At 27.8% G+C, this 25,868-nt stretch overlaps 1 protein-coding gene across 1 annotated transcript in view; it reads right to left on the bottom strand.

Annotated features, from left to right (window-relative positions):
- LOC134829730 (dachshund homolog 2) overlaps window positions 1–25,868 on the bottom strand; it is a 63,070-nt gene that overhangs the window by 10,232 nt on the left and 26,970 nt on the right. The window contains exons 3-8 of the mRNA XM_063842961.1: window positions 21,557–21,699; window positions 12,978–13,194; window positions 12,858–12,917; window positions 4,968–5,227; window positions 4,601–4,843; window positions 466–549 (exon numbers count right to left, since the gene is read on the bottom strand). Coding sequence (XP_063699031.1) covers window positions 466–549; window positions 4,601–4,843; window positions 4,968–5,227; window positions 12,858–12,917; window positions 12,978–13,194; window positions 21,557–21,699 — 1,007 coding nt within the window. The remainder of the gene's footprint in view (window positions 1–465; window positions 550–4,600; window positions 4,844–4,967; window positions 5,228–12,857; window positions 12,918–12,977; window positions 13,195–21,556; window positions 21,700–25,868) is intronic.

Raw genomic sequence — 25,868 nt, 5'->3', positions numbered from 1 at the left:
GACAAATACTGAAATTTTGAGCGTGAATTTCGTGTGTTTTAATGTCCAAAATCATAAATAAATAAATGAAATATTTATTATTTATATTTAACTTCATTGTTTGAGAAATTTTCAAATTTGCAATCAATCAATGAGTTAAAAAATATATAATAAACAAGCAATACTTTTACGAAACTTGAGATATTACAACAAGTGAAAAAGGAACATATTTGTGGTTAGAAAGGCAAAAACATTGAAATTTTGTTGCACTGTCCACATATAAATTTAAAATTTTGTGAAACAGGAAGCACACTTATTTTAATCGTCGTCGTGTGCACAAAAATGGATGTTGTGGGTAATATTAATACTGTAATTCAATACAAAACGGCTGTACAGACAATTAATTTGTGTGAATATAATAAGTTAAATCAAGTGTCTAGCTGGGTCTGAGTCTGTAAAAAATCTGTAAAAAACGAATGAACTTACCTCGTAATTTACGCTCCTCTGTAAGCTGTCTTTCTAATGAGTCTTTGAACTCACGCTCCCGCAAAATGTCCATTTTCAGTTCAGCTGAAATAAAAAAAACTTGTTAAAATAATGAAAGAAATTGATATTTGATTCTTATAAAATTTATATTAGTGGAGCAAAATACTTGATGAAATGAGCTGTCTTAAGGCTATGACAAAAATATATTTTTTTTTCTTTTCGTCCTTACAACAAACAGAATAAGTATATTTTTATAAATGGTCACAAAAAGGTAAAAAAAAACTCCTTTATCGCCTGAATGCACCATTGTACAATTTTGTTATAATAAAAGAAATCCTATTAAGTTATTACAATATCATAATAATTTTCATCGCCCCTAAATCCCATGGATTATTAAGCATGTACAGTGAAGAAAACGCCGTTTCGTCATGTCAGAAAACCATTACGCAAAGCATAAAATTACAAATTTTTATATTTTCATTTGTATACATCAACATTTTTATTGTTATTATTTTTGTGTGTTTTCCCGTGAGGCGAGTCAAAACAGATTTTCTTCCTATTTTCTTTTTTTATTTGAAATGTTTTATTTTTCATTGAGAAATTCATCTTAAAGCCAAAATTAACCGAGAGTTATAAAATTTTTGTTATTTTTTTTAAAATCACCTTGCTGAAATTCTGTTTTCTTAAATTTATTTTATTCGCCTACTACTAAGACTCATTCTGGGGAAATTTATGATTAGTCTATCTTTATTATATATCTTTTAAATCCTAATAAAAAAAAATAAATTTTGTAAAAAAAAGAATGGAAATAATGATTCATCATAGCACCAATCCATTAAAGATACGCTTTATACAAAAGTAAGACATCTGCGTCCTTTTCATATGTTTTTTCACCTTTGCTTTAAGCAAATCATCTTTCGTGAAAAACTCCATTAAGAAATTTTTTTTTAAATATTAAGAAAACAGTACTCTTAATCTGAAATCATAAAAAGTTTTGTTTTAACAAAACCAAGATGAAAATGAAATCATTTACATTCAAAATGGATAATATACCCTAAAGATTTTATTTTCCTCAAAGTAGTATATCGCATTAGAAAAACATGGTGAAAAAATGAGCAACACCTAAGATATATTTAGAAATGATTATTACGTTTATGTTAACATAGGAGTTCAAATAAAGATTTAATAATGTTAAGTAAATTTATAATCTACCGTGCTGGAGTGTTTATAATAAAGAGCTGTACATTTTGTTGTCATCTACTTAAATTTAAAATCCATCAGTCAGTGGCACTACCATCCATCTTTAGATATGAGTAAGTACGATTTGTTTTTCAAATATACCACAAAGCGTAGTAAAAAGGATGTCGTGACTGAAGTTTTTGATGGAATGGAAAATTTGATCTATGTCGGGCTGTGTTATTTTCTTAGGAATAGAAATCATGCAAAAAGGGTCGTGTTGTCAGTTTTAAATCCATTTCAAATGTACATTACAGTGTTTCAGTTATTATTATTGTGAATTTGTAAAAACAACAACCTAAAATAAGAAGAAAACCCTTTCTTGCCTTCAGGCAGTTTTCGCATCATACGAATTAATTGAATTATTGAAGCGCAAAGAAATTAATCTTGTTAAATACTGGAAAACGTTTTTTATACTTAATGGGAGTGTGTGGTATGACAAGACCTTGTTTACTTTAAACATTTCATGGATAAGTACACAAAATAATGGTAAAAATGTTTTTGCTTGCGGATTTATTTGCATTTGATTGTAAAAATTTGTTGATGGATGTTTTGACAACTTTTGGTTTTTCTTTTAATATGAACATTTTATTATCTTTTAACTATTGACTGAATGAGACAATCTTCCAAAAAGGATTTTTTCCTTTTTTTTTTATCTAAGTTCATCTATGAAAAATTATAGTTATTCTAAAACAAAAATAAATAAATTAATAACATTCTGAAAAAAACTTTTAAGCTGGATAATGAATATATAGGTATATGATACAAGTTGCATAAGTTTTGCATGTTTTGCTTCAATAAAACAAACATAAGAAAAATAAAATGAAACGCCAATGATGCTCGGCTTTTATTGATTACACATGTTATTTCCAATAAAATTTATTGCATTTTAAATGCTTTCTACCTGCGGAGTCGTGCTTTGTTGTTATCAATTTTATTTTATATTTAAATATTTGGCTTGAAAAAATCTCACAATAAGAACGAGCTAACATTTAAAAGCGCTAAATCTTTGACAAACAATAAACACTTTGAATCGAATATATGTAAATTTATAATGTTGAACAGAAAGGTAGGATAAGCTAAAGAGGTTTTAATGTACACACAATATAAAAAAAACTCTAGAAAATAACATGTCCGCGGACGCGTCTATGCATTAAATTAATGCAATTTTTATCACTTTACATGTTTGGACTTCTGTTAAGATAAAACAGATACAAAAAACGTGATTTGGACAAGTATTGACTTTTACTATATAAATGTTCAATTTATGTTTGTCATAAGAAGAAACAGTATATGTTTAAGCAAAACTAAATATGAAATCTCGAATTCATTCTTTTTTATATCAGACCAGATAAAATATATATTTATATAGGTATACATTATTATACTTTTCTTGTCTGATATTGATGAATTATTGCACTTATTATTATTATTTTTTTTTCTTTTTTTCTCTTAGTAAAAACATGAATATATTGCACGCAAAACATAAAGAATTCTTCATAGTATTGGTGGTTTTACTGATTGTTTTGTTTTATCGTCTCTTTACGCCACTAAAGAAGCTCAACCTGCATTTTGTCTTCTTTTTCGCATATTGTTATTATTATTTTTCCTTGAGAAATTGTATTTAACATAATTATTGGCAATATCAAATTGGACTCATGCAAAACATAATAATAAAGAAAAATCGATGAATAAAATACGAAAAAAAGGAAGGCGATTTGTAATGACAACATAATTGATAATATTTTATATGTGTAAGAATTGCGTTTCTTGTTTTGCAAGAATTGCAAAAGAAGCTGAATGAAGAATTTTTCTTATGAATATTGCACGTCTTTTATTAGTTTGATTGACCATTGCAAGGTGTGTTTTATTTCCCCATCATACTTAATATGCGAGTTTAATCACTGTTAATATTATCGCAATAAATAATTTAATTATACTGTTACCGTACTTAACTCAGTGAGCATCGCATTATAATCGTCAAAACAAGCAAAAGTATGATTATATGTATAGATCTATCAACTACCGATAATTGTGGAGAGAAATGATGATATGGCATATAGAATGTGATAAAAATTAATTTTACTAGCTTGCTGTTTTAATTACAAACGTGCAACATTAAAAACAATGGTAAACAAAATCATCGAATGGTAAATTATTGATAAAACTCAGATAATTATTAATGTAATTTATCAACTATACATATTATTGTTTAAAATAACTAAATTACATTTAATTATTATCAAAATCAAAAAATATATAACAAAAAAATAACTAAATTTTAACATAATTATGTGTAAACAATACATATTTATGTATTTTGAAAATTATTAGTATGTATTTTATTTTTTAAAATTTTTCTATGTTATTGATTTTAATTTTTAATTATATTGAATTATGAACAATTGCAATGCTTTTTTGCATAATAAACTCCAAGAAATTCTAGAGTTCCAAGATATGATTCCAAAGATTTGTAGTCTTTGAACTGTCTTTTATTATTTTCCTTGATCAATGATAAATTTCGAGTTCTCAAGAATCAAAAACTTTGTGCGTTAGCTGTAGTTTTTTGTAGTATATGTTTTTTTACCGCACAAAAAGGGCCTATTTTGTGAAACGCCGGCCTAAAAACATCGAAAAATTTTCAGAATCAAAGGCGGTAAGGTGCTAAACGACAGTTTTTGGTCTTTTATGTAATTTTTAGGACATTTTGAGTCGAAAAGGGGGGGGGGGCAAATGCCCTTAAAAATCAAAACTGCACACAAACGAATTATGTAACAAACATATACTACAATTCGAATTTACTCTGCTAATTCAAAGTACTTTTTTATTTTAGACAATTTTTTGGACAATTTTATTTTTAGTACAAAAAAAGCCATTTGGTTTAATATAAAGTCCATACCTTTTTCGTAGGATATTTGTCTTTCTTGCTGTCTTGCATTATCAGCAGCCACTTTTAGGAGTCCTTGAATGTTTCGTAAAAGTGTTTCAGTTGATGAGCAACTTGGATCGGAGACTGCATTTTGTGTAGCATTACTTGCTAATTGGGCGTAATTAATTGCAGAATGACGACTTTCTATTTCTCCCAATGTATTACTTGTTGGAGGTGGCGTTGTTGCCGTTTCATGTTCAGCGTCACTAATATCTGAAATAATAAAGAGAAATAACTATAAAAAATCTACTTTATGATATACAATACACAAATGCGTGTAATCAATGCGTGATCAATAATAGTGTTTTTTGCATATTTAATTTTTTTAAACTCTTACCTTCATCCTTTTCTTCGTGACGCTCATCACCATCAAATGCATCATTTACTTCGCTTATGTTATCATCGCCACCGTGAGTCGACATATCTGGAGTGTGAACTTCACTTCGATCACTATGATCTCCGACACTATGTTGATCCACGTTAGATTTCGATAAATTTAAAACTGGGCTGTGGCCATTTGAAGAGCCATGGCGCGAGTGGGAATCACGGCATTTTTGATCTCGCTCAATTCGATCATCTCCACGTTCATCTCGCAATCTACAAAAGAAAACAATAATTGGAAATATACTTATTTGTTTTTCAGCATCAACGAATTGCTTAAGACTTTAAAGCTTTTGTCCACACAAAAAATATAAAAATAAAAAAAAATGTCTTCAATCATAAATTAATGACCCAAACAAACATTGACTGTTGACATCAAAATATGAAAAACTGAGGAAAAAACTGATTCGCACCCTCTTTTAAAAAATAATTTTATGAATGAAATACTCAAAACGAAATACAATACTCTTACTCGATTTTTTTCGTCGAATTCGGACAAGAATAAAGTTCATTTTTAACTTTATTTTCATTTGTGACTTTCGGAAAATTTGGTAAGGATGAAAATTGAAACATTTTTTAACAATAGTAGTCAAATGTTTTTATATTATGTACCTACATATATTTTCTACAATTAATGAATTATATTTAAATATAAATAAAAACTTTATGTGCTTCTATTCAAAATTTCATTCTATTTATATTTACTTTATCTATTATATTTCTTCGTGTCAGAGTACATTAAGCAAAAACGTATTAAAAAAATTTGAGTGATTTTACTAAAAACTTCACAAAAAATCGTAATTTGATAGTAATCCTAAAATATAAAGTTGTTCATTTTATTTCTCGGCTAATTAAAGTTGATATTTTAAATTTCACAAATAAAAGAAAACAGTGTAATATTAAACGTGAAATGCTGATGCGAAATTGAAACAAAAGTATTTTTGCCAGACCCAACTCGAACTTGTAAAATCTCATTTTATTGAAATATGACACAGATAAATATTTTTTATGTCCCTTGTCTGCCTTTTTTCGTTTTTGTCTGTGCTCCACTTCATTAGTTTTATGTCCTCTTTAATGTAAATTCGGGTTCTCTTATTTCAATTAATTCGATATTATTATTTTATGAAAGCCAATTTAAATTTCCATCAGAAACAGATACAACTCTAAAGAGTCATTTTCATGTTTCTTAATGTTTGAGCTAATTATTATTACTTCTTTACGTTCATATATTAAAATAAGGATGACATTTGACAAAAATTAGATTTAGAATTAAATCGACATCCTGTTGAGAGAGTAGGATTAATTTTGTTTAAGAATATTATTAATGACCTGTATTGAACCAAAATTTCCATAGCTATTTTGAAATTTTAACTCAAAAACGGTTTAATGATCCGAGTTGGTCAATTTGTCTTTTCCACAGCTTTTGGATTTTCTACGTTTTTTTGTGACACAAATTGTCGAATTAATTATATTCTTTAAAAAAAATCCTTTAAATTTAGTGGCAAATAAAATTTGTGGAAAAATATTTATTTATGAGATTTGTTCAGGCATAAAATGATTTTTGCGCTCAATTGAATATGAAATACCCATATCAAATTTAGTTTTACCGGTCACTTTCTACCAAGCTGATTCAAGTTAAGTGCTCAAATAAAGAAAAAAATATATGTGTAAGATATGTGTTAAATAAACAGAAAATTATTAGGGGAATCAGATCCAAATCCCTGCTTTGGGACTTTGAGTGATTATACTTGGATTTTTGATTGAATTGTTATTTTATGCCATCGTTTGTGACGGTCAATCCGCACGCAACAAATTCTGTATGTTTAGACAGAAAAACAGGACAAAGTGATGAAACTCGAAGAAACATGTGTTTATATAAAAATAAATTTGATTGATATCCACTTGTCAAAATACATCAAAATATTAGATTTCATCTATTTCCGATATGTATTAAATATTTTTGTTGAAATAAATAGGTGACCATTAAGATTATATTTGATAGAAGTTTGTGTTTCGTGTGAGATTTTTTTTTTTGCTTTCTTAACTTAATGTACTGTATCTACAAACATTTTTTCGCATGTATTGACTTCTTTTATAAATGCAAATTCAAAATATATTCAGGTATAAGAGGACTGCAAAATATTGCTACTTGAACTTTTTTTTTAAATTTTTACATGTAAGTCTATTTTCAATCATAAACTACATTATAGCATACATACTGTTTTTTTTTTGTTTTTCATTATTGTCCCTTTTTATATTATTTTTAATATTATGAACGTAAATGACAGCCACTGTAGCCAATTTTCCCAATATATTTGTAGGATAAAATTTTCAGGCAAAAAAAAACAAAAAGTATCTAATCGAATTATGTACGTTTCTTGCAAAAAATCAATTTATCATCTTCTTTCAAAACATTCACCACAAATACACACAGAACACATGTTCGTATGAAAAAAAGTCAATACTTCAAGAACAATTGTTCGAAAAAGAATGAAAAACGATTATTCTTGTATCAACATAGACATTAAAAAAATTAGCATAAATAAATCGAAGAAGTTCGTCCCACCCCTCCAAATGCCAAAAAAATTATGATCAAATAATAAAAGTAATGATGATAAAATAAAAACGAACACCACGTTCTGTTGTCATATCCATCGATGACAAACCTTATTATGATTATTACTTTTCCGTGTGCTTGGCCCGCCTCACATTTGAGAATTGTCTTATTCTTATTCAACAATCATTTATATTACGTAAATGTATATTATCGTCACCGTTCTTCATCATGCATATTTTTTATTTATTTTATATTTCATAAAATAAAGAGCCAAAAGCGCATGCAAATGTATGTAAAATGCCTCAGACAAAAAAAAAACAAAACGAACCTTTATTGACTTTTGATCGAAATAAAAGACATGTTTTGGTGTGGGGTTTCAACTTTTTAGGGGATGAAAATATGTACATGTACAAAGTGCTATTTTGTCGCATAAACGTGGTGGCTTGAAAAATATATATAAAAAAATAATAATGTAAAACGTTTCAGAGCTTGAAGAAAAACAAATTTCATGCCTATTATTTATGCAAAACAGCAAATTTTAATGACAAGGTGTCGATTTAGGTTTTATATTTAGAGAAAAAACATAATATTTGATTCGAATTTTAAAAAATATTTTTTATAAAAGAATGGAGTATTAATAATTGTCACAATCACTTTATTTTTGCGTTTTACTTGGAAAAAAGTAAAATAAAAGAATTTGCATAAAAAAAGTATTTCGCAGGCACGTTCCATTCAAGAGAACTGGTAAACAAAACAAAAATTAATTGTACTTTTATTACCATATTTACTTTCATAGATCATATTTGCCCACTCAGTTTTTTTTTTCATTTCCCGTGTATGTTTGAATGCATAAATTCAAGCAAAAAGTGCTGACTCTACAATCTTTGTGGTATTTACTCGGGACTCGAAAAATTGTAAAACCTACATGCTAAAGTATCAACAAACAAGAGAAGTGTTCAACATTTTTTTTAAATATTAATTGTCCGCAAAAAAAAGAGTAAGGGAGATATCACTTTTACAAGTGAACACTTTTAACAATGCAACTTTTTATGCAAAGATGGAAATGAAAAGTAAAATGATGAAAATGTGAGATAACTACAGTTTTCTATTTGGTTTTTAACAAAAATGTGTTGTATGCGAACATATATCATTTCATCTAAATTAATGAATTGCTAAGTGGCAATTGTGTGTTCTATGTTCTCCTAGTACCATTAACAGAGCTTGAAACAATAAATATTAGCAAATAATAATGAATATGAATAACAAAAAAGGGTTGACGAAATATCATCACGTGAAAATTGTGAAATGTCATAATTAAATTCCGTCGCTCATGCGAAGGAGAAAGAAAAAATTAATATCTGAGTAGTTGGAATTGTTTCAAAAAAAAAATTACGACGTAAACATACACATTTGCACGTTAACGTTTTTCGTAGACATTGGAATTCTGCTATAATTGTTTGCAAATTTACACTCATACACCAAAAGGTTAATTTATTTGTGTTTAAGACGAAAGCAATATTTTAACTTTAATTATATTGCTTTAATATTACTGTGACATCAAACCTTTATTGTGTGTTTGATTTCTAGACTCGGTCAAACAGATGTCACATTTTTATGTATATCGTTCTTTTGTATTTTAATATGTTAGGAAGATCACGTACAGTAATGATAACAATATAATGATATATTTGCGTGCCATCAGTTGCATTTTTTTTCTTGTATTTTATCATGCATACAACGCGTCATCATCATCATCATCATTTGTATTTTTTATGAAAAAATGAATACAATGATTCTGCGGTAGGTACTTATAAAAATTTTGTTTATTGATATACTTTAAAATCAAAATTGTAGTAAGTAATGTAATATATTGTAGGAAATGTTTCACTTCGTAGTGAGTTATTATTTAGTAAAATGCGCATGATAACCAAACGGTGGATTTGTAAAAAGTTTTAAGTGTCGTTGTCTTGTCATATCCATACAAGTTTCTTCATCCAATATCATTTAATAAACCCCCCTTGATACACATCGTAGTTGTCAACAAAATCAATACTCTCGGGTTACAAATGGTTCTGTTTTAACTTTAACAAATGATTTTTAATCTGATACCGACTGCCAGATATTGTTTGGCGTACGTGTTTAAAAAGAAGACGAGGGCGTAAGAATGAACAGAAAAATGATAAATGATTGCGTTTTTCATTGTATAAGTCATTTAACAACGATTAACACAGGACTTTCCTTTTTATTCGGTATGTGTGTGTTTTTTTTTAATTTAGGACCAGGGTGTTTTATTTTGCAAAAAATACAAGAAAACAAGCCATAAAAAGTTATATGTAACAAAGCGTGGATCTATAATCTATTTGGGATTGTATATTACTTTAAAATAAATGTTGAAATTTAAATCAATGAGTAAAATAAAAAAATCTAAGATTTTTACAAAGTTTTCTCTTTATTTTCAAAAAATAATATATTCAATGTGAGGTCTCGAATCACATCATTAATGCAAATAGTACAGTTTAATAAATAAATAATGTGAACACAAAAGTATAAAACTATGAGCAACAAACATAAAAATTTAAATTAAAAGTGTGTCATTTGACTCAATGTGTGGAAAATTTAATTTGCAAAGCCTATTGTCAAAAGTATACCATTTTATAGTAGAAGAGGAAACAATTATTGCTCCAACGAAATTAAATGTTTTTCACTCCCTTTCATATGACAAAATAACAATGAATTTTGCCCTTTCTTCGTTTGAGTCGTTTTTATTTCTTTAGAAAAGTGCTTTAATAAGCCAAAATCGTGTTAAAACTGTGTTAATTGAAGTTAATTTACATTTTAATGATGATTTGTTGATTAAAGTTACTCCGATTTTATCTCAGGTAAACCTTCAGTAGGTATACGGATTTGTTTTTATGGAAGGAAGGGATATAGACTTTCTGCGACGTCTGATAATGTTTTCGGTAATTGTGTCACTCGGGTCATTTATTGAGAATGGCTCTAGAAAAGAACTAACTTGCTTTGTTTGGTTTGGTAGATTAACTTTTGTTCTCTCTTTTTTCTGATGATACATATCACCATTATTTTCTATGAAAAAATTAAAAAAATCATCTAAAGAGAATTTTACATAAGGAATATATTTTCAACATCTTTCAATGACATCTTTATTTGCGGTGGAAGTCCTTCAATTTTTCCTGTTTCTCTATTAAAATACGCTTTATGATGATGTTGGACCTTTGTTGGAGGTCCAATGTGTGATTCTGTCTGTGGCAAAGATTGATTTACATTTGTAAGTGACTTTGAGAAGCCATGAGACAAATTTATTATTTTCTTTAGTTTTGTTTGACAATTAATAACTTCAAAGTCAAGCAAATGATCCATTATATTTGAACAAAATTTGTAAAATCAGGTATTGTTTAGCAGAATATGACACATTTCCGGAAAAAAATATCTTATAATTCCGGTTTCAATACAATCATCGAAAGTGAATCAGAACAGTACATGAGTAGAAACTACTGGTAATGTAAAAAGAAAGAAAAGTACATTGTATTTTGCTCCCACATTTCATAATTTTACCCCATAGTTCCTCTTCTTATTTTGTTTTTGCCTTACCCATCGGGTGTTTTCGCAGAAAATAAACGACGACACGACAGTAATTGTGTCACATCTATCTTCCCTGCAATAAATTTGTATTTAAAAGGACATTTTGTTTGTCGTTCGTTTGAGTTATTTCTCATTTTGCGAGAGTCACTTTTACACAGTATCTTTGTGAGTGGAAATACGTTCACACAACTGAGGTGTGGAGAGGGAAATAAATTAAGTGTTTTTGTGTTGTTATCGGGGTTGTTTTATATACTTGTTTGAGCTGAATTTGTGTGATAGACAAAAGAAGAAGAAATATATGACTAGATGAATGCAATAAAAAAAAGAAATGTATTAAATTGAGTGAAGAAATGAATTAAATGGACAACTAATTAAATCATCTCTTTTTGTGGGGTCATTTAATATAAAATTTGATTTTGCTCATTATGATAATTAATTTTTTTTACGAGATGTAAAACAGCTTGTGAGTTATTCTCATATACAATTTAGGACTCGTTTAAGTATAGACCGGATAATTTATTTACTTATTCATCTAAATACGTATTGTTTTTCTGTGAAAACATTTTTTCTCTGCATGTGGTACACAAACAAGAAAATAATTTTCGTCTTTCAAAATTGTATTAAATGAAAGTAAACAACAAAAGTATGCAAAGAAAATAACAAATTGATTAAAATTCCTTTTCTGTTTCCCAAGCCATTTCCTTTGTTTTTACAATCAATTTATCTTTTTATTTTGCTTTCCCATTTGCTTCGTGTATTATAAAAAGTTAATAGATTTGATTTGTTTTTGATTAGCTTCACGTCTTATTTGAATCCATGTTTCAGAATGAAAGATTTTCTTTCTAATTTTATTTTAAAACAAATATTTCTCTTGCTTGCTCATCTTATTAGCTGCATAATTGAATCCGAGTCATTGTGTATTAAACTCCCCTTTAAATATCGTCAGATCAAGATATTTATTTACGAATTTCACTTAGACAAGTGTAACAGTCAGCTGTACGAAAATGATGCAAAGGGAAAACAAAGTTAAGTAGCGAAAATTTTGACATTTAAAAAAAAAACTTTAACGTTTTTGAAAAATTTTCATTAGTACAATAGTGCCAGTCCACTTCTGGTCCATACTACGTGACTCACATGATTATATGTACATTTGAAATGGATACGTGTGAATTTTATCTAGATTAATTGTACGGACGCAACACAATTAATACCTTTGGATTACGGAGTCGATTGTATAAAAAAACAAAACGGTGCGTTTCATGTTGTTTGAATTGATACAAATTTATACATAAATCAACAACGTAGCTACAGCAAAAATATTCAAATACGATCAATTATTCAAAACTGAAAGCGATTAAAGATGATCTTCGATGTGTAGAAGGGAAATGATGATTTTAAACGGATATTTTATCACGCACCCGCAATGTCAAAATAATGTGAAATCAGTTGAAAAATTTGGGATTGAAATTCCGAAACGCGTCTATTGTGTGTTTTTAAAATTTATATCGTGGTTACCGATGTTAGCATACAAATTTATTGTTGAAGAGTAAAATCTAAATCCCATAAATCATTGTCACACCGAATTTTACAATTCAACAAATGATTCGTGGAAGGGAAAATAGATTTTCATCACAATGAATCATGTCATGCAAGGTATTGAGTATAGCAAAAAAATAAAAATATATTTACCTTTCAAGATGCTTGACAATATCTTCATATGCTGCACGACAGTTTTCCCACATACCAGTTCTGAAAGCATTTGATGTTAGTATATCACTTTAAAATTTATTAAAAAAATCGTGGCATTACCTTGCCATAGCTTCAATTGCAGGTGGAAGGTTTTGACCTTTCATGATTGATCCATCAGGCCGGGGTATTCCATGTGGAGGAACAGGACTCATAAGAGCATGTGCTGGATTGGCCGGATGGTGATTCATCTGCATAAATGCTGGAATATGATTCAAATGTGTCGGTGGGGCATTATAACCATTAGCAAGCAATGGAGATTTATCCATACGCGAGATTTCTATAAAGAAAAAAAAAACATATAAAATATAATATTTTTCAGAATAGAAAATAAAAAAATAAAATATTTTTGTAATACTAAATATACTAATATGATATAACGAAATTGTTATAATTATCTCTTATCTCGGAGCTAAAGGGTATCAAAAATTTACCCATTTTCATACAAACTTCAGACCTCGTTATCTCGGCTCCCCGAAGTGGTACTTAGATCAAAATAGAACTTTTATCAATTAGTTATATCCTATATTTCAGAAAAACTAAGTTTCAACTGAGTACACAAACTTTCAATTTGGGCTATAATGGGGTATATAATTTTATACCATATAATAATTATATTTCACACTACCTAGACTAAATTTAAAAAAGCATCTTGTATTTTACTTTTATTTATTTTTCCTATTTATTTAACAAAAAATTCTGTCCAATTTGATTTTTCTAATGGTGCTTTGAACAAACAGTAAAAATTTTAAATAACCTAACTACTAATTTTTTATAAAGTAGGTGTACAATCATCACTGTTGGTTTTTGTTTTTGAGACATGAAAGAGTGTCTAAAAAATAACTGGAACGGACACTTAGGCACTTTCGATACAAGTACATTTTTTGTTAATTGTTAGTCTTTTTTGAACTTGAAACGTTTTAGTATTGTCTGGGAACCCTTTCTATGTACGTTTCTTTGTTTTGTTTAATAAAGTCCAGAAATTGATTTAAATTTAATTTTTAACCCCTTTTAAAAGTTTCAAATGTAATTTCTTTTTAAAATCCAAAACAGTATTCAATCGTCCACCACTACCTCACCCACAAAGCATCTAATCAAAAAAGGGCATCACATCATCAAACAAAACAATAACAATATACATTTATTTTGTGTCACATCGTATTACAGTCAACACTCTCCTTCTATTTGAACTGTATTACTCACTGTTGAGTTAACAACTCTCGGGTGACAATATCAATCCTCTTGATGTCAGGATTTCAAATGAAGTGTTCCCAAAGAAGATGGTAATCCATTACATTTATATGCATTATAATCTTTGTGAAAATAGCATAAAACAACGAGAGGCGACAGAGAAATGTGAGAGACAATGAAACAAAGCAACCGTACATAAAACAATTAGATTCGTGCTTTTGCATAAATAAATCTCAACAAATCACAACTGACGAGCATGAATACGTAAAAATTCTGGGAAAATAATTATTTTCAGTAGGATTCACATCAATTTTCTGACTATAGAAAAAAACTTGTCATATTTGTTGGTCATTTTTTATTGCGGTAAAACAAGCTTAATAATTTTTAATAAATTCTATGTTTAGATTGTTGTTTTTAAATAAAAACAGGTGAAATTCACACACTTTAGTGTTTTTCCATTGAAAAATACAAATTCTCGAAAATATTTTATTTAAAATTATATATTATTTTACCAAAAACCTCATTTATCACATTAAAGATCATCTTTTCAGATTTTTTATAATCTAAATATTTTGAAAATAACAACTTTTTCCTATAATAATGCTATTTCTTAAAAATAATGATCACCTTAGTTAAATGTTTTTCGTTTAAATTAAATTGTATCATTTTGTCGATGATGATGATCAAAAACGAATTAACAAATTATCATTTTGTTAAAATTTCATCCAAAATTTATTGTATATTTAACGTCTGACGAGTTTTAAAGGCATTCATATAGTATAATTTGATTTAAATCATGTTTTATTTCTTTTTCTTTATGTGTTCACTGGACGACTGTTAATCTTGTATTAGTAGGTATGTTATTAAGTACAACAAATAAAGGGCATTATGTCTTTGCTTTTTATGAAATGCCGTTCTTCTTTGTCTTCATTCTTCTGTGCAAAAAAGGCATCATAGTGGGAGCAGTTTCTTATGAAGTCGAAATTAAAAAGTGACAATTTTTATAGCTTACCGTTCTTTTGACGTATTCAGATATTAAAAAAAAACAATAAAATGTATCTTCAAATCGTAAAATATACAATGTTGCAAAATTGTTGGTAAAGGTCCATCTACATGCTTAGAATGTTAGAGCCTTATGTCAAACAGTTACAATAATTATTAACAGTTCCGGATTCTTATCTTTTTTAACATTAGCCAGCAGGTGGGTCAAAGAAATTTGTATGGCTGTTTTTGAAAATAGCAATCATAAGAACACATTTCTTGGCAATGTGAACATTTAAACAGAACCACTATAAATTATCTTTTCTTTCAAATCGAGCATCGTTTACAGTGAAATTGTAGGTTAGTGTACAGACGCTTAAAAGATATTATAGGAATTCAATTGATTTGTTGTTTTTACCTTCACATCGGACTCAGAAAATATGTGTAAATGGTGTAGAGAACATATATAAATAATTGAATTGATCATAATTCAAGTAGAACATAATTGCACAGCGATTTCTTATGTTTTCTTACCGATTATTACGAATCCGAATGCCTGAATTTGTACGATTCCATTTCTTAAAGCAATAAACGATAATTTTAAAGGCTCTTGTATCATTTCAATTATTGTTTTGCAATACCTTTTCTGTGTAATTTTTGATTATTGTTGCATGAGAATTCATTTTCTCGTTTGAAACTTTTATATCATGGCGAAAGTAATGATATTGAAGAGAAATATATACCATAGGTATCATTAATTTAATTATCATCATATGACATCTAATTCGATCAAAGTATCTTATGGTGCCACCTTTTTTCATAACCCTTTATATTTTTACTCACATTAGTAAGATTTTACTCACACGCAAAAAGACGAGACGAGACTTTTATAATTATTATCTTACAATTTGTATAGAGGCAATTTAATATCAATTTATTTGCTACAATTTCTTATGAATAATATTTTAATGATTACCTATCTGTTAAATAAGACTGATCTGATATTTCATAATTCGGATACTTTTTAAGATTTACTTAGTTTTAATATAGGATGTTCCAAAAACTTAACTTGTTTCGCGTTTCCTCCCCCATGATTTTTAACAAAAACGACCAATGGAATGGAACACTTTTATATAGATTTTGAAATACCATTTTCCTTTTTAGCGATATTTTAGTGTTTTTTAAACAATTTAGGCCGTTTCAAATTTTTTCCGATCTTTTTGTCACAAAAGTTTTTTTTCAAAATGGAGGGGGGGGGCAAAACACTTTTTCATACAAAATGAAAAAAAATAAATAATTTTTGGTCATTAAAGAATAATTTAGTTGTTTTTATGGTATTTACGTTAAGATTTGGTACTTTCATGTTAAATTTCGTTTTGCAATACAAAAATTCTTGAAAATTGAAAATATTTTAAAAAATTTTTGAAAATTTCTTGAAAAAATAAGGAAAAAGACATTTTGGTCAATTTTGATGAAATTTTTAACTCTTTTTTTATTTTGCCCCATTGAATTTTCGGCATTTGAAATGGGGTAGGGGACAAAAACACAGAAATAAATTTGGAGCGGCCTAATATTATTATAATTGAAACTATTTTAAGGTTATTTATGAACGTTTTGAATAGAAAATCAAGAAGTAATTTTTTACAAAAAAAAAAAAATAACGACCAAAAAATTTTAAAATTATTTTTTAGAAATATTTTTAAAAATAATATTTGAATAACACGGTCCAACAAATTATTTCAAAAAATTCTTAACAATTCTGAAACCTCTTGGAGTTGATAGAGGACTAAAAAATATTAGATACGTATTTTTTTGTTTGGCTGTAGCACGTCAAATTATTTTTTTATGAATTTTTGAAAATTATGAAGAAAATTTATTTTGCTCCTCAAATCATCTCGATTTTTGTCAAAATTTTTAATTGTTTTAATTGAATTACATAATAAAAATCGAACTTCTTATAAAAAATTATCAAAAACAACTTAAAATTATTAGAAGTATAAATAAGCACATTCTAATCAAAAAAATTGAAAAATTAAATATAAAAATTATAAAATTTTTGAAAGTGGGTCAATTTTGGGCCTATATTCCAGGTAAATCTTTTCTTCCCAGTCCGCCTCTGCCCTTACTGTAAAGTTGTATTTTCTACGTTAAGTATGATAGACAAGCATTAGGTTAAAAAAAAGCAAAAAAAAGTGCACTTCTTCCTTTGGTAAATTGTGTAAAAAAAATATTTTTTCAGGCTCGACCAAACCAAAGTTCAACGTAAATGAAAAAAAAGAGTTACTGTATAAATGTATAAATAAACAACTAAAATTTTTAACTTTTTAATTTAAATAATTAATTAAATTTGTATTGAAACTATTTTTAATGTGCATTTATATGAAGAAGAGTAAATACTTTTCGTTTCACTAACTATAAATTTACATATTCGCGTGCTGTATCTCATTTTTATATTTTCATTAGAAAATCTTGTATCAATTTTACTTTATTGTTTACCTAACATCATATACGTTAAAAGTGCGAAACGAAATGTTCAAACGATTACCGTCTCTCATGTCGAGACACAGTCCAGACCCAGACAATATGTTCCCACTTGACACAGTCAATAACCTTTTTACCGCATTTTTTACTTTGCACGTATACGGCGTTAATAACATGTGCTTCAATATATCTAAACGATAAAAATGACACGACATGCCATGTAGCTGGTCCGAAAGCCAAAAGTAAAAATGCCCTGATAAATTTATTCAAACGCTAATCGTTTGATTTGTTTTTTTACAATGCTTTTCACAATCACCTACGTCTCCATATCACTCTTGTGTGTCCAGTCAATCAAATATTTCGTCATATATACATAACATTGCGTGCTTTTAGATGAATATTGATTGAAAATATGCTTTGAGGGAGAACAGTTTACCGAAGATCAGTCAAAAATTTCTTCTTAAAATAATATTCATTTACTAAAAGTCCAGATGGCAAAAAAAAATAAAACTTATTAAATAATTTGCACGATGATATTAGCTGTTGAAAATATTTCTACTAAAAATAATATTTACGCATAAAAAAAGTTCGTTGAAAATCATATGAAAAGTGATACATCATTTTTTGAAATATATAAATAATCAAAATTACATTAATTGAATTGAGCAATACAAAAGAAACAAAAAATAATGCTTGTCAACCCTAAAAAACGAGTCATTTTTAAAATTCAACACCAACGATTGATAAGGTTTTTAATAAATGAATAAAATGGCATGCGAATGACTGATTGTATTAGACAAAAATTGAATAAATTGGCTAGCATTTGTTTGGTAAGTGTTGAAATCTACTCATGGATAGGGAAGCTGAACTGTTTACCATTGGGACTAATATCATGACGAAGGTATAAAGAAGTGTTTGGAAATAAATAAATAATAAAAAAGAACAGAAACAGAAATGTGTGTGAGATTTTCGGTATATTAGACATCATCAATCATCTTTTTTAGACAGTTTATCCCTTCAGAATACTAGATGTAGGTAGATGTTTGAAATGTGATGACTTTGTACAAAGTATAATACGACAGTCAACAGTAGTCAACAGTAGCTACTGTTCAATCTAACTTATGTCTTTCGGAACTTTGTGTCTTTTCGCGCAATTCAATAAGTGCTTCAATAAGTTAGGGTTAAAAGCAAAAAAAAAAAACTTTTTTCTATTTATATCTACATATATTTTTTCTTGAAAAATGTTATTTTGTTATTAAAACTGATTTACGCTTATTTTCTAGTTCTTTCGCTTTTTTTTTTGTTTTAGCTATGTATCCCACATAAAAGTTGATTTTGACGCACCCTTTGATAACTATCAAAACAAAGAAAAAAATTGAATTACAATATTGGCGCTTACTCCAAGCAGGAAATAAAACAAACAAAATAAAATAACTTTTTACTTCATACATATTTGTAGGTAAACATGTATACACAAACAATAAAACGGACATTCAATTATTGTCCTTATTTAATTGCTTTGTCATAGTAATGTTTAACTCAAATCAATATAAAATTGATTCACATGTAATTCAAAAAATAGGTAAAGTGATAACTTATAATATGTCATGTGTGTTTTTCTCTTTAAATATTTGGTGACATCAAATAACAAAAAAGTTCTAAAATTCCTAATTTATCGTTTCAAGTAAAACAAAGGCTAAAGTTGTATTTTTCTGTTTTTATCTAGTGACATGCAAATACGCATTTAATTCTTGGTCCAAATCAGAATACCAAAACCAACAAGTAAGTGATTTACATCCTTAGTAATGATATGAAATTTATTTGGGAAATCACTGCCATATTGTCTGTAAGGCCACAAAAAACAGACTTTTGAAATGTAATGATCCTCAAAATCCAACAGACATTGTGGAGACCAATTGAGCTTACCATCTGTTTTTTAGTTTCAGTTTAAAGTCTTATGATATGTAATTACGATTTTACGTATATAACAAGAAAAAATCATGTCAGATGATTGATGAGCGATGAATAGAATGAGAATTGCGTAGTACAAATTTACAATTAAACTCAATAAGGCGTTTACAGTTCTTAGCATTTATATAATTTTGACTGGAAGAAGTTCTGTCTTTAAAAATTATTTTGTAAACTGTATTCTGTAAATCGATGAATTTTCTTGATGTTTTAAGATACATACAATTATTTAAATATAATAAATATTATAATATAATTTATGGAAAGAAAAATTCAAAAATTTTTTTTAGATAGATTAAGCATGTATCTAATCTGCATATTTAAAAAAAAAGATCTGTTGGCCAATATGTGCCAATTTTATAAAAGAGAAATTCAATAAATATTTTGATATGCAAATATATATGTATTTCAGAAAAAAACATCGGGTAAAAAATAAAGAAAATACCATATTGTACAATGTTAAACGGACGAGTGCATTTATATGTTATTTTAACCAAACGTCTATTATATTAATCAGTTATGTCTGCTTTGAGAAGCCAAAGGCCATATATTGCGTGTATATGTAAATTTTTTTTGCTGCTCAATCAAAATCGCTAAATTTTTTATGAAGATTTAAATTCTGCAGACATTTATATTAGACCATATTCTTATAATAACTAATTAAATGTGCTGATTTTTAGTGTTGTAAAATGATATCCGTATTATTTTTTCTTTTTAAAAACTTAAAACTGAGGTAAACTGGTTATTTTTAACTAATATTACATAAATATTATTATTATTATTTTTTATTTAATTAAATTTAATTACAATTTACAATATGTTGCCTTTTCTTACGAAGTTACCCACAGTGGTATGAACCTCTCAAGTGGAGTAATTACTAAAGAAAAAAAAAATGTTTCGAAATTTGAGCACTAAACAGCGCGAAATAAAGAAAAAAATGTAAGTAATCAGAAAATATCGAAGAACTGAATTAAAATTACCATATCCCACCTGTTTGCTCCTAAATAAACGCTAATATATTAAATTCCACTTCCCCCAACATGCTTCAAAGACAAGGACACCAAACGACAAAGATAAATCAACATGTGGTGAAACCCTTCTTGATTTTTTTGTGCGTCCTCACTGCTTTGTCATACATAGAGTCAATCGTGAAAAAGATAAAAGTAAAGCGATAATATTGTGTAACATTCGGCATTTAAAGAATACAAAAAAACACGTATATCAAGGGGGAAATGGATAATAATTTACGCAACACCGCCAACCCATAGAATAATATGATATTTTGGCTGCCGTTTCAATGGTGAATGTAATCCTGTATCAATCAAAAAATGTCTTTTGCAAATGAAGGGAATCATTTCAGGGCAAACGTAAATCATTTAACATGCATGAAATATTATTATTGAGTTCCGTTGACATTTTTGTGTGAGTTAACAAACGATATTTGTTTTTATTCCATTCAATTCATCAGAATTTGCAAGGATTGATGAGAAAAAAATATGCATACTTAGGTCATACAACAAATACTTTACGCACTTAGCTTTCAAATTCTCCCCATGCCTTAAATATTAAACTAATCAAAAGTGTATATTTCTGATAATACTAATTCTTTAAACTGATTTATTTTGACAAAAGTGAAAGCTAAAAGAAATTTTATAAAAATATTTTCATAAGAAAAGTCATAAAAAATTTCTGTTTACGACTATTCACGACGGAGCAAAGGTGGATCCAGGGATGGGTGGCGGGACAATCGCACCCCCGTAACAGCCAAAAACCCCATACAAATTTAAAAAATTGGAGAACCAAATTATGAAAATTTTTGTCTTTGTATGAAATCGCCCCCCCCCGTAAACTTGCGCCTGGATCCACTCTTGCGACGCGACGGAGAGATGCGATCCCTAAGAAATATTTTGAAGTAAATAATGAAATTAGATTTCTTAGAAATATCATTAATAAAATTATGAAATTTTAAGACTCCAACTCCTTTTGGAATAAAGACAAATAATGAAATTATTTAAACTTACCACCTAAATGTCCATTTTCATAATTGCCGTAATCTCCGTTCTCCAATCGATGTTTTTTGGTAAGTTGTGACGGATGTGAATAATTTGATGGGGGTAATGAAAGTCCCACAGGCCCACGTTTTGGTGGTCTTCCAGGTCTGGAGCTGAAACATTGCAGAGGGTTACTGACGTTAAAAGTAATTTTTAAAAAAATCGAAGAAAAGCCTTTTATGTTAATCAAAATTATAAGAGCGTTTACGTATTTTTGACAATAACTGATGTAGGTAAATCGCTGTGAAAGACTAAAGCTTCCAACTCTTTTGTTCAAGTAAATGTATATGCAGACAATCAACAAAAGAAGGAGGTCCTGTATTGGCTAACGTCATTGTTCGTAGGTGAAGTAATTTTAATGCAATAGCAGTTCTTAATTCTCTTCTATACTTCATTACATAACAATATATGTACGATATGTATAGTTGTAAAATACAATATATGAACGCCAATTATCAGCAGAACAGCAGTTAATCTTTTAGTCAATTATCGTTTCATGAATTATTATTATTATAATTACTTTATCAACGATTTTACTAACATACATAGTACATATTTTCAAGGGGTGTCCTGATGCAATGAAGACAGTGCAGTGGTAATTTTTTCAAAAATAAATCAAAGAAATACTACTACATATCAAAAGAATGAAACAAAATACTGCAGTGATATGATATTAATATTTGTTTTTTTTTGTAAATAGTTTTTATGTAACATCAGAAATATCACTGTCGCACACAAAAATGCTTTAGGTATTTTAGTAAAATTGAGAGATCATACATCCATATAGATCTTTGTATGTCCAATATGTATGGGGAGTATTCTTAATTCTTATTACTATATGTATGTCTATTATATTTTACGTACATACATATTTCCATTGAAATGCGGTTTTCCAATTTAAATTTTGATATATTTATGAATATTAGAAGTGCATTAATACACATAGTATACAGATATACTGTGTGCGAAGGCTTTTGTTCAAAAATGAATTTTATTTTATATGTTATTATTATTGTTGTTACTGTTGCCGGCATAGAAATTGATGTACTACGCAATACTAATACGGAAAATGCAGTACCACCTCATACAATTTATAGAAATTGCATTGCATTCAACAAACAACAAAGTATATTTTATCAGAAGTGTGTCCATTGCTTTATTATTATTTTTCTATTGTGTTTTCAAAATCAAAACCAGAGCAAGTGCGAGGCGATGACAGATACAATAGAGTAGTTGACAATGCAATAACGGTTTATCATATTTTGAATAAATTAGAGATACGCATTAGGATGTTCTCTTATTGTTGCAATTTTAAATGAATTTCTATGATTAATTTATATTTTTTTGCTATATGTACAAAGAAAGTTATAAAAACAAAGAAATCAAAAATAAATATTATAAAATCGATTATTTAATGTTCGTTTTCCAGTATTGTTAATTACTACGTTGTAAAACACATCATAAGATCGGTGTTCATCATACCAAACCAATGTATTGATTAAACATTTCCACATATTTTATGTAACTAGTATTAAATGACGCCTTCATATCTTACATAAAAGGCAAGATAAGGCCATTTAATATTTAATTAGGTCAATAAAATAAAGCAAAAATAAAATCAAGTAAATATTAGATGTGTGGCATTCGGTTGTAGGAGATAGAGCAGAAATGTAATATAATGATGACCCTCTTTTATTACAGTTTATGCTATATTTGTGTGGAAATGAATCATAGTTCCTTAATATTATTTTATATATTTTCTGGTGGTTAATGATATGGGTGGTGATGGTTCCTTCAAATTAAGTAAATACCATGTAGAAAATTTGTGTCATGCCACCACCAAGAGGATCGTTGCAATATAGGAGTCAGACAGATTTAAGGGAAACCTTTTAATTTGTGTGTGGATGACAAAATCCCTAAAAATAGATAAAATAGTGTATCAAATTCAAAAGTGTTTGCGCTTCTCCAACTCAATTAAACTTGTATAATAAAATAAATCATAGATTTTACTCTGTTTTTGTACATGACTTTTTTGATGATTAAGATAGATTTAGTTAGCACAACATTATAGTTGTAATATTATGGTTCTCTGGCATTTAATTACATTTCATTGCCATCAACGAGAAATGTGTTTTCTTGACACAACGGGTGTTAGTTTTATTAAAGATGAGATTCTTCTGGATCGATTTTTTATTAGGTATCAGAAGTTATTTCGAAATATTTGCATTTTACTGCACTGCTAATTCTACCTCTGCCCCCCTAAAAGTTCTAAAAAAATAAATGAACAAAAGAAAAATGACAATTAAATGGACTATTCTTGGCAAACAGGTTTGAAATCTTAAAAAACCAATTTAAAAAAAAAACTTTCTTTCCCTTTATTATATTTTTCTTATTACCAAAAAATAACAACCGCGTATCCTTTTCATTTATTAATGATCATAATAATTTTAATAATACAGAAGAACGCTTCGTTTATTTTATTAATTAAAACACCAATGTATGTAAAAAAAAAAAGGTGCTTTCACAGAAGATGAAAGAAGGTATAAAAGAAGTAATTATTAATGCAAGACAAAAACAAATGCTGTGTAAGACAGCGAAAAAATGTTTCAATAAAATATTTAATTCCTTTTATAATACAAATATTATTTTACACCACAATATTACTAATCCAACTGGTGTTTTACTACCGCTGGGTCGGTTCTTTGTTAAAACACCCTTTCTTTTGGTCTTATTAAAAATTTTAGGTAAAAAGGAAAAATGTATTTCCTTATCATCAAAAGTTTTAAAAATGAAAACTCCGTGCCTTTAAGGGCGTATGACTTAAAAAAAACTGATAATAAAACAAAACATACAGTTACTCATGTTTTGTTCGGGTTTAAGTTACCCCTCTTGGTAAAATATATGTTGTATATGCTAAAATTTCTATTACATCTGCTAAGTGGTCAATATCCGTACACATACACTAAAATATCAATAAACAAATAAATAAATTCAAGAATTCCGTTGATTTCTTTTTGTACTTTTTGTTTGTATCTATGAAAAAATTCAAACAACTCAATTTTTTATGGAACATGATTTTAGATTGCTGTAATAATTTTTCGTTTTCCCTTTTCGTACATTGGAATTACATTTTCGGATGCGGATTACATCTATTTATAGACTGACCCTTTGAAACATCAATTTATTATGAGCATAAAAAATCCGGTCATGTTCTCATTCGTTGTTCAATGGAAAACCACAATATAACAATATTTGAATATTTAGTAGTATTTTTAGTAGTTTTGCCTCTTTTGATTAATTGAAACAAGCAAAAAAAAACCTTGGAAATGGTATTTTAAAAATGAATGTTGAAAGATATTAAAAACGTTATGATAACTCATCAAATTTTACGTTAACAGACATTAAAGATTTCTCTAATCCCTTTTGTTCTCGTTTCTAATTTCTATTTTAATGTAAGATTTTCATGAATATTTAAGAAGGATCTCAAAAGCACAGAAAACATGGAAACGTATAGTAGGTAATTGTATCCTGTTACACGTGCGACTCAGCAGTAATTGTATCTTCTTGAATTACAGTTAACAATTTTTCGTTTTGTTTTATTTCTTCGCAAAAAGTGTGTGTTGCGTTATATATATGTAATTATGATGAGAAATTCATAACCCTTTTATACCTAAAGTTACCCCTTTTATGGTTTTATCATTTTACTCTATAAGTAACTATTATATTGCTAACTATTTCGAAAATTTAGAGTTAGTACATGAAAGTTTATTTTTTAAAACGTCTATCTGTTTGATCAAATGAACATCTGTAAAGTACTTCCAATTGAGTTCTTTTTCCAATATTCAATAATAAAAAACAACATCTTATTATTAAATGTATATACAATTTAATAATAAAACAAAATAGTTAAAAAATGAAGGGATGATTTCAGTTTAAAATATCAAGTCAAAAATAAAAGAAAATGTGCCGTGGGCAATTTTTTTAATATATATATTTTTTTTGTATGTTTTTTTTTGTTTTTTGTTTAAAAATTACAAACATTACAAATGTATTTATAATTCTTTCAAATCAAAAATATAAAAAATTACGAACTTTTCTTTAAAAAAAAAAAAAAAAATAAATAAATAAATAAAAATAAAAAAATTGGCGACTATTAATTATTGTTAGCTCACGGTTTTTGTTATGAGTCACAGACATACAAAATGAGTATTATGCGAATAATAATCAAATCAAACAATAATGGTGTTATTCCAACTGATTCTTCCTCTATTTATTTTCGTTT

Source organism: Culicoides brevitarsis, chromosome 2, assembly GCF_036172545.1.
Source record: "Culicoides brevitarsis isolate CSIRO-B50_1 chromosome 2, AGI_CSIRO_Cbre_v1, whole genome shotgun sequence".
NCBI lineage: Eukaryota > Metazoa > Arthropoda > Insecta > Diptera > Ceratopogonidae > Culicoides > Culicoides brevitarsis.
The sequence above is the reverse complement of the archived record's forward strand: the minus strand, read 5'-3'. Positions and strand labels throughout refer to the sequence as shown.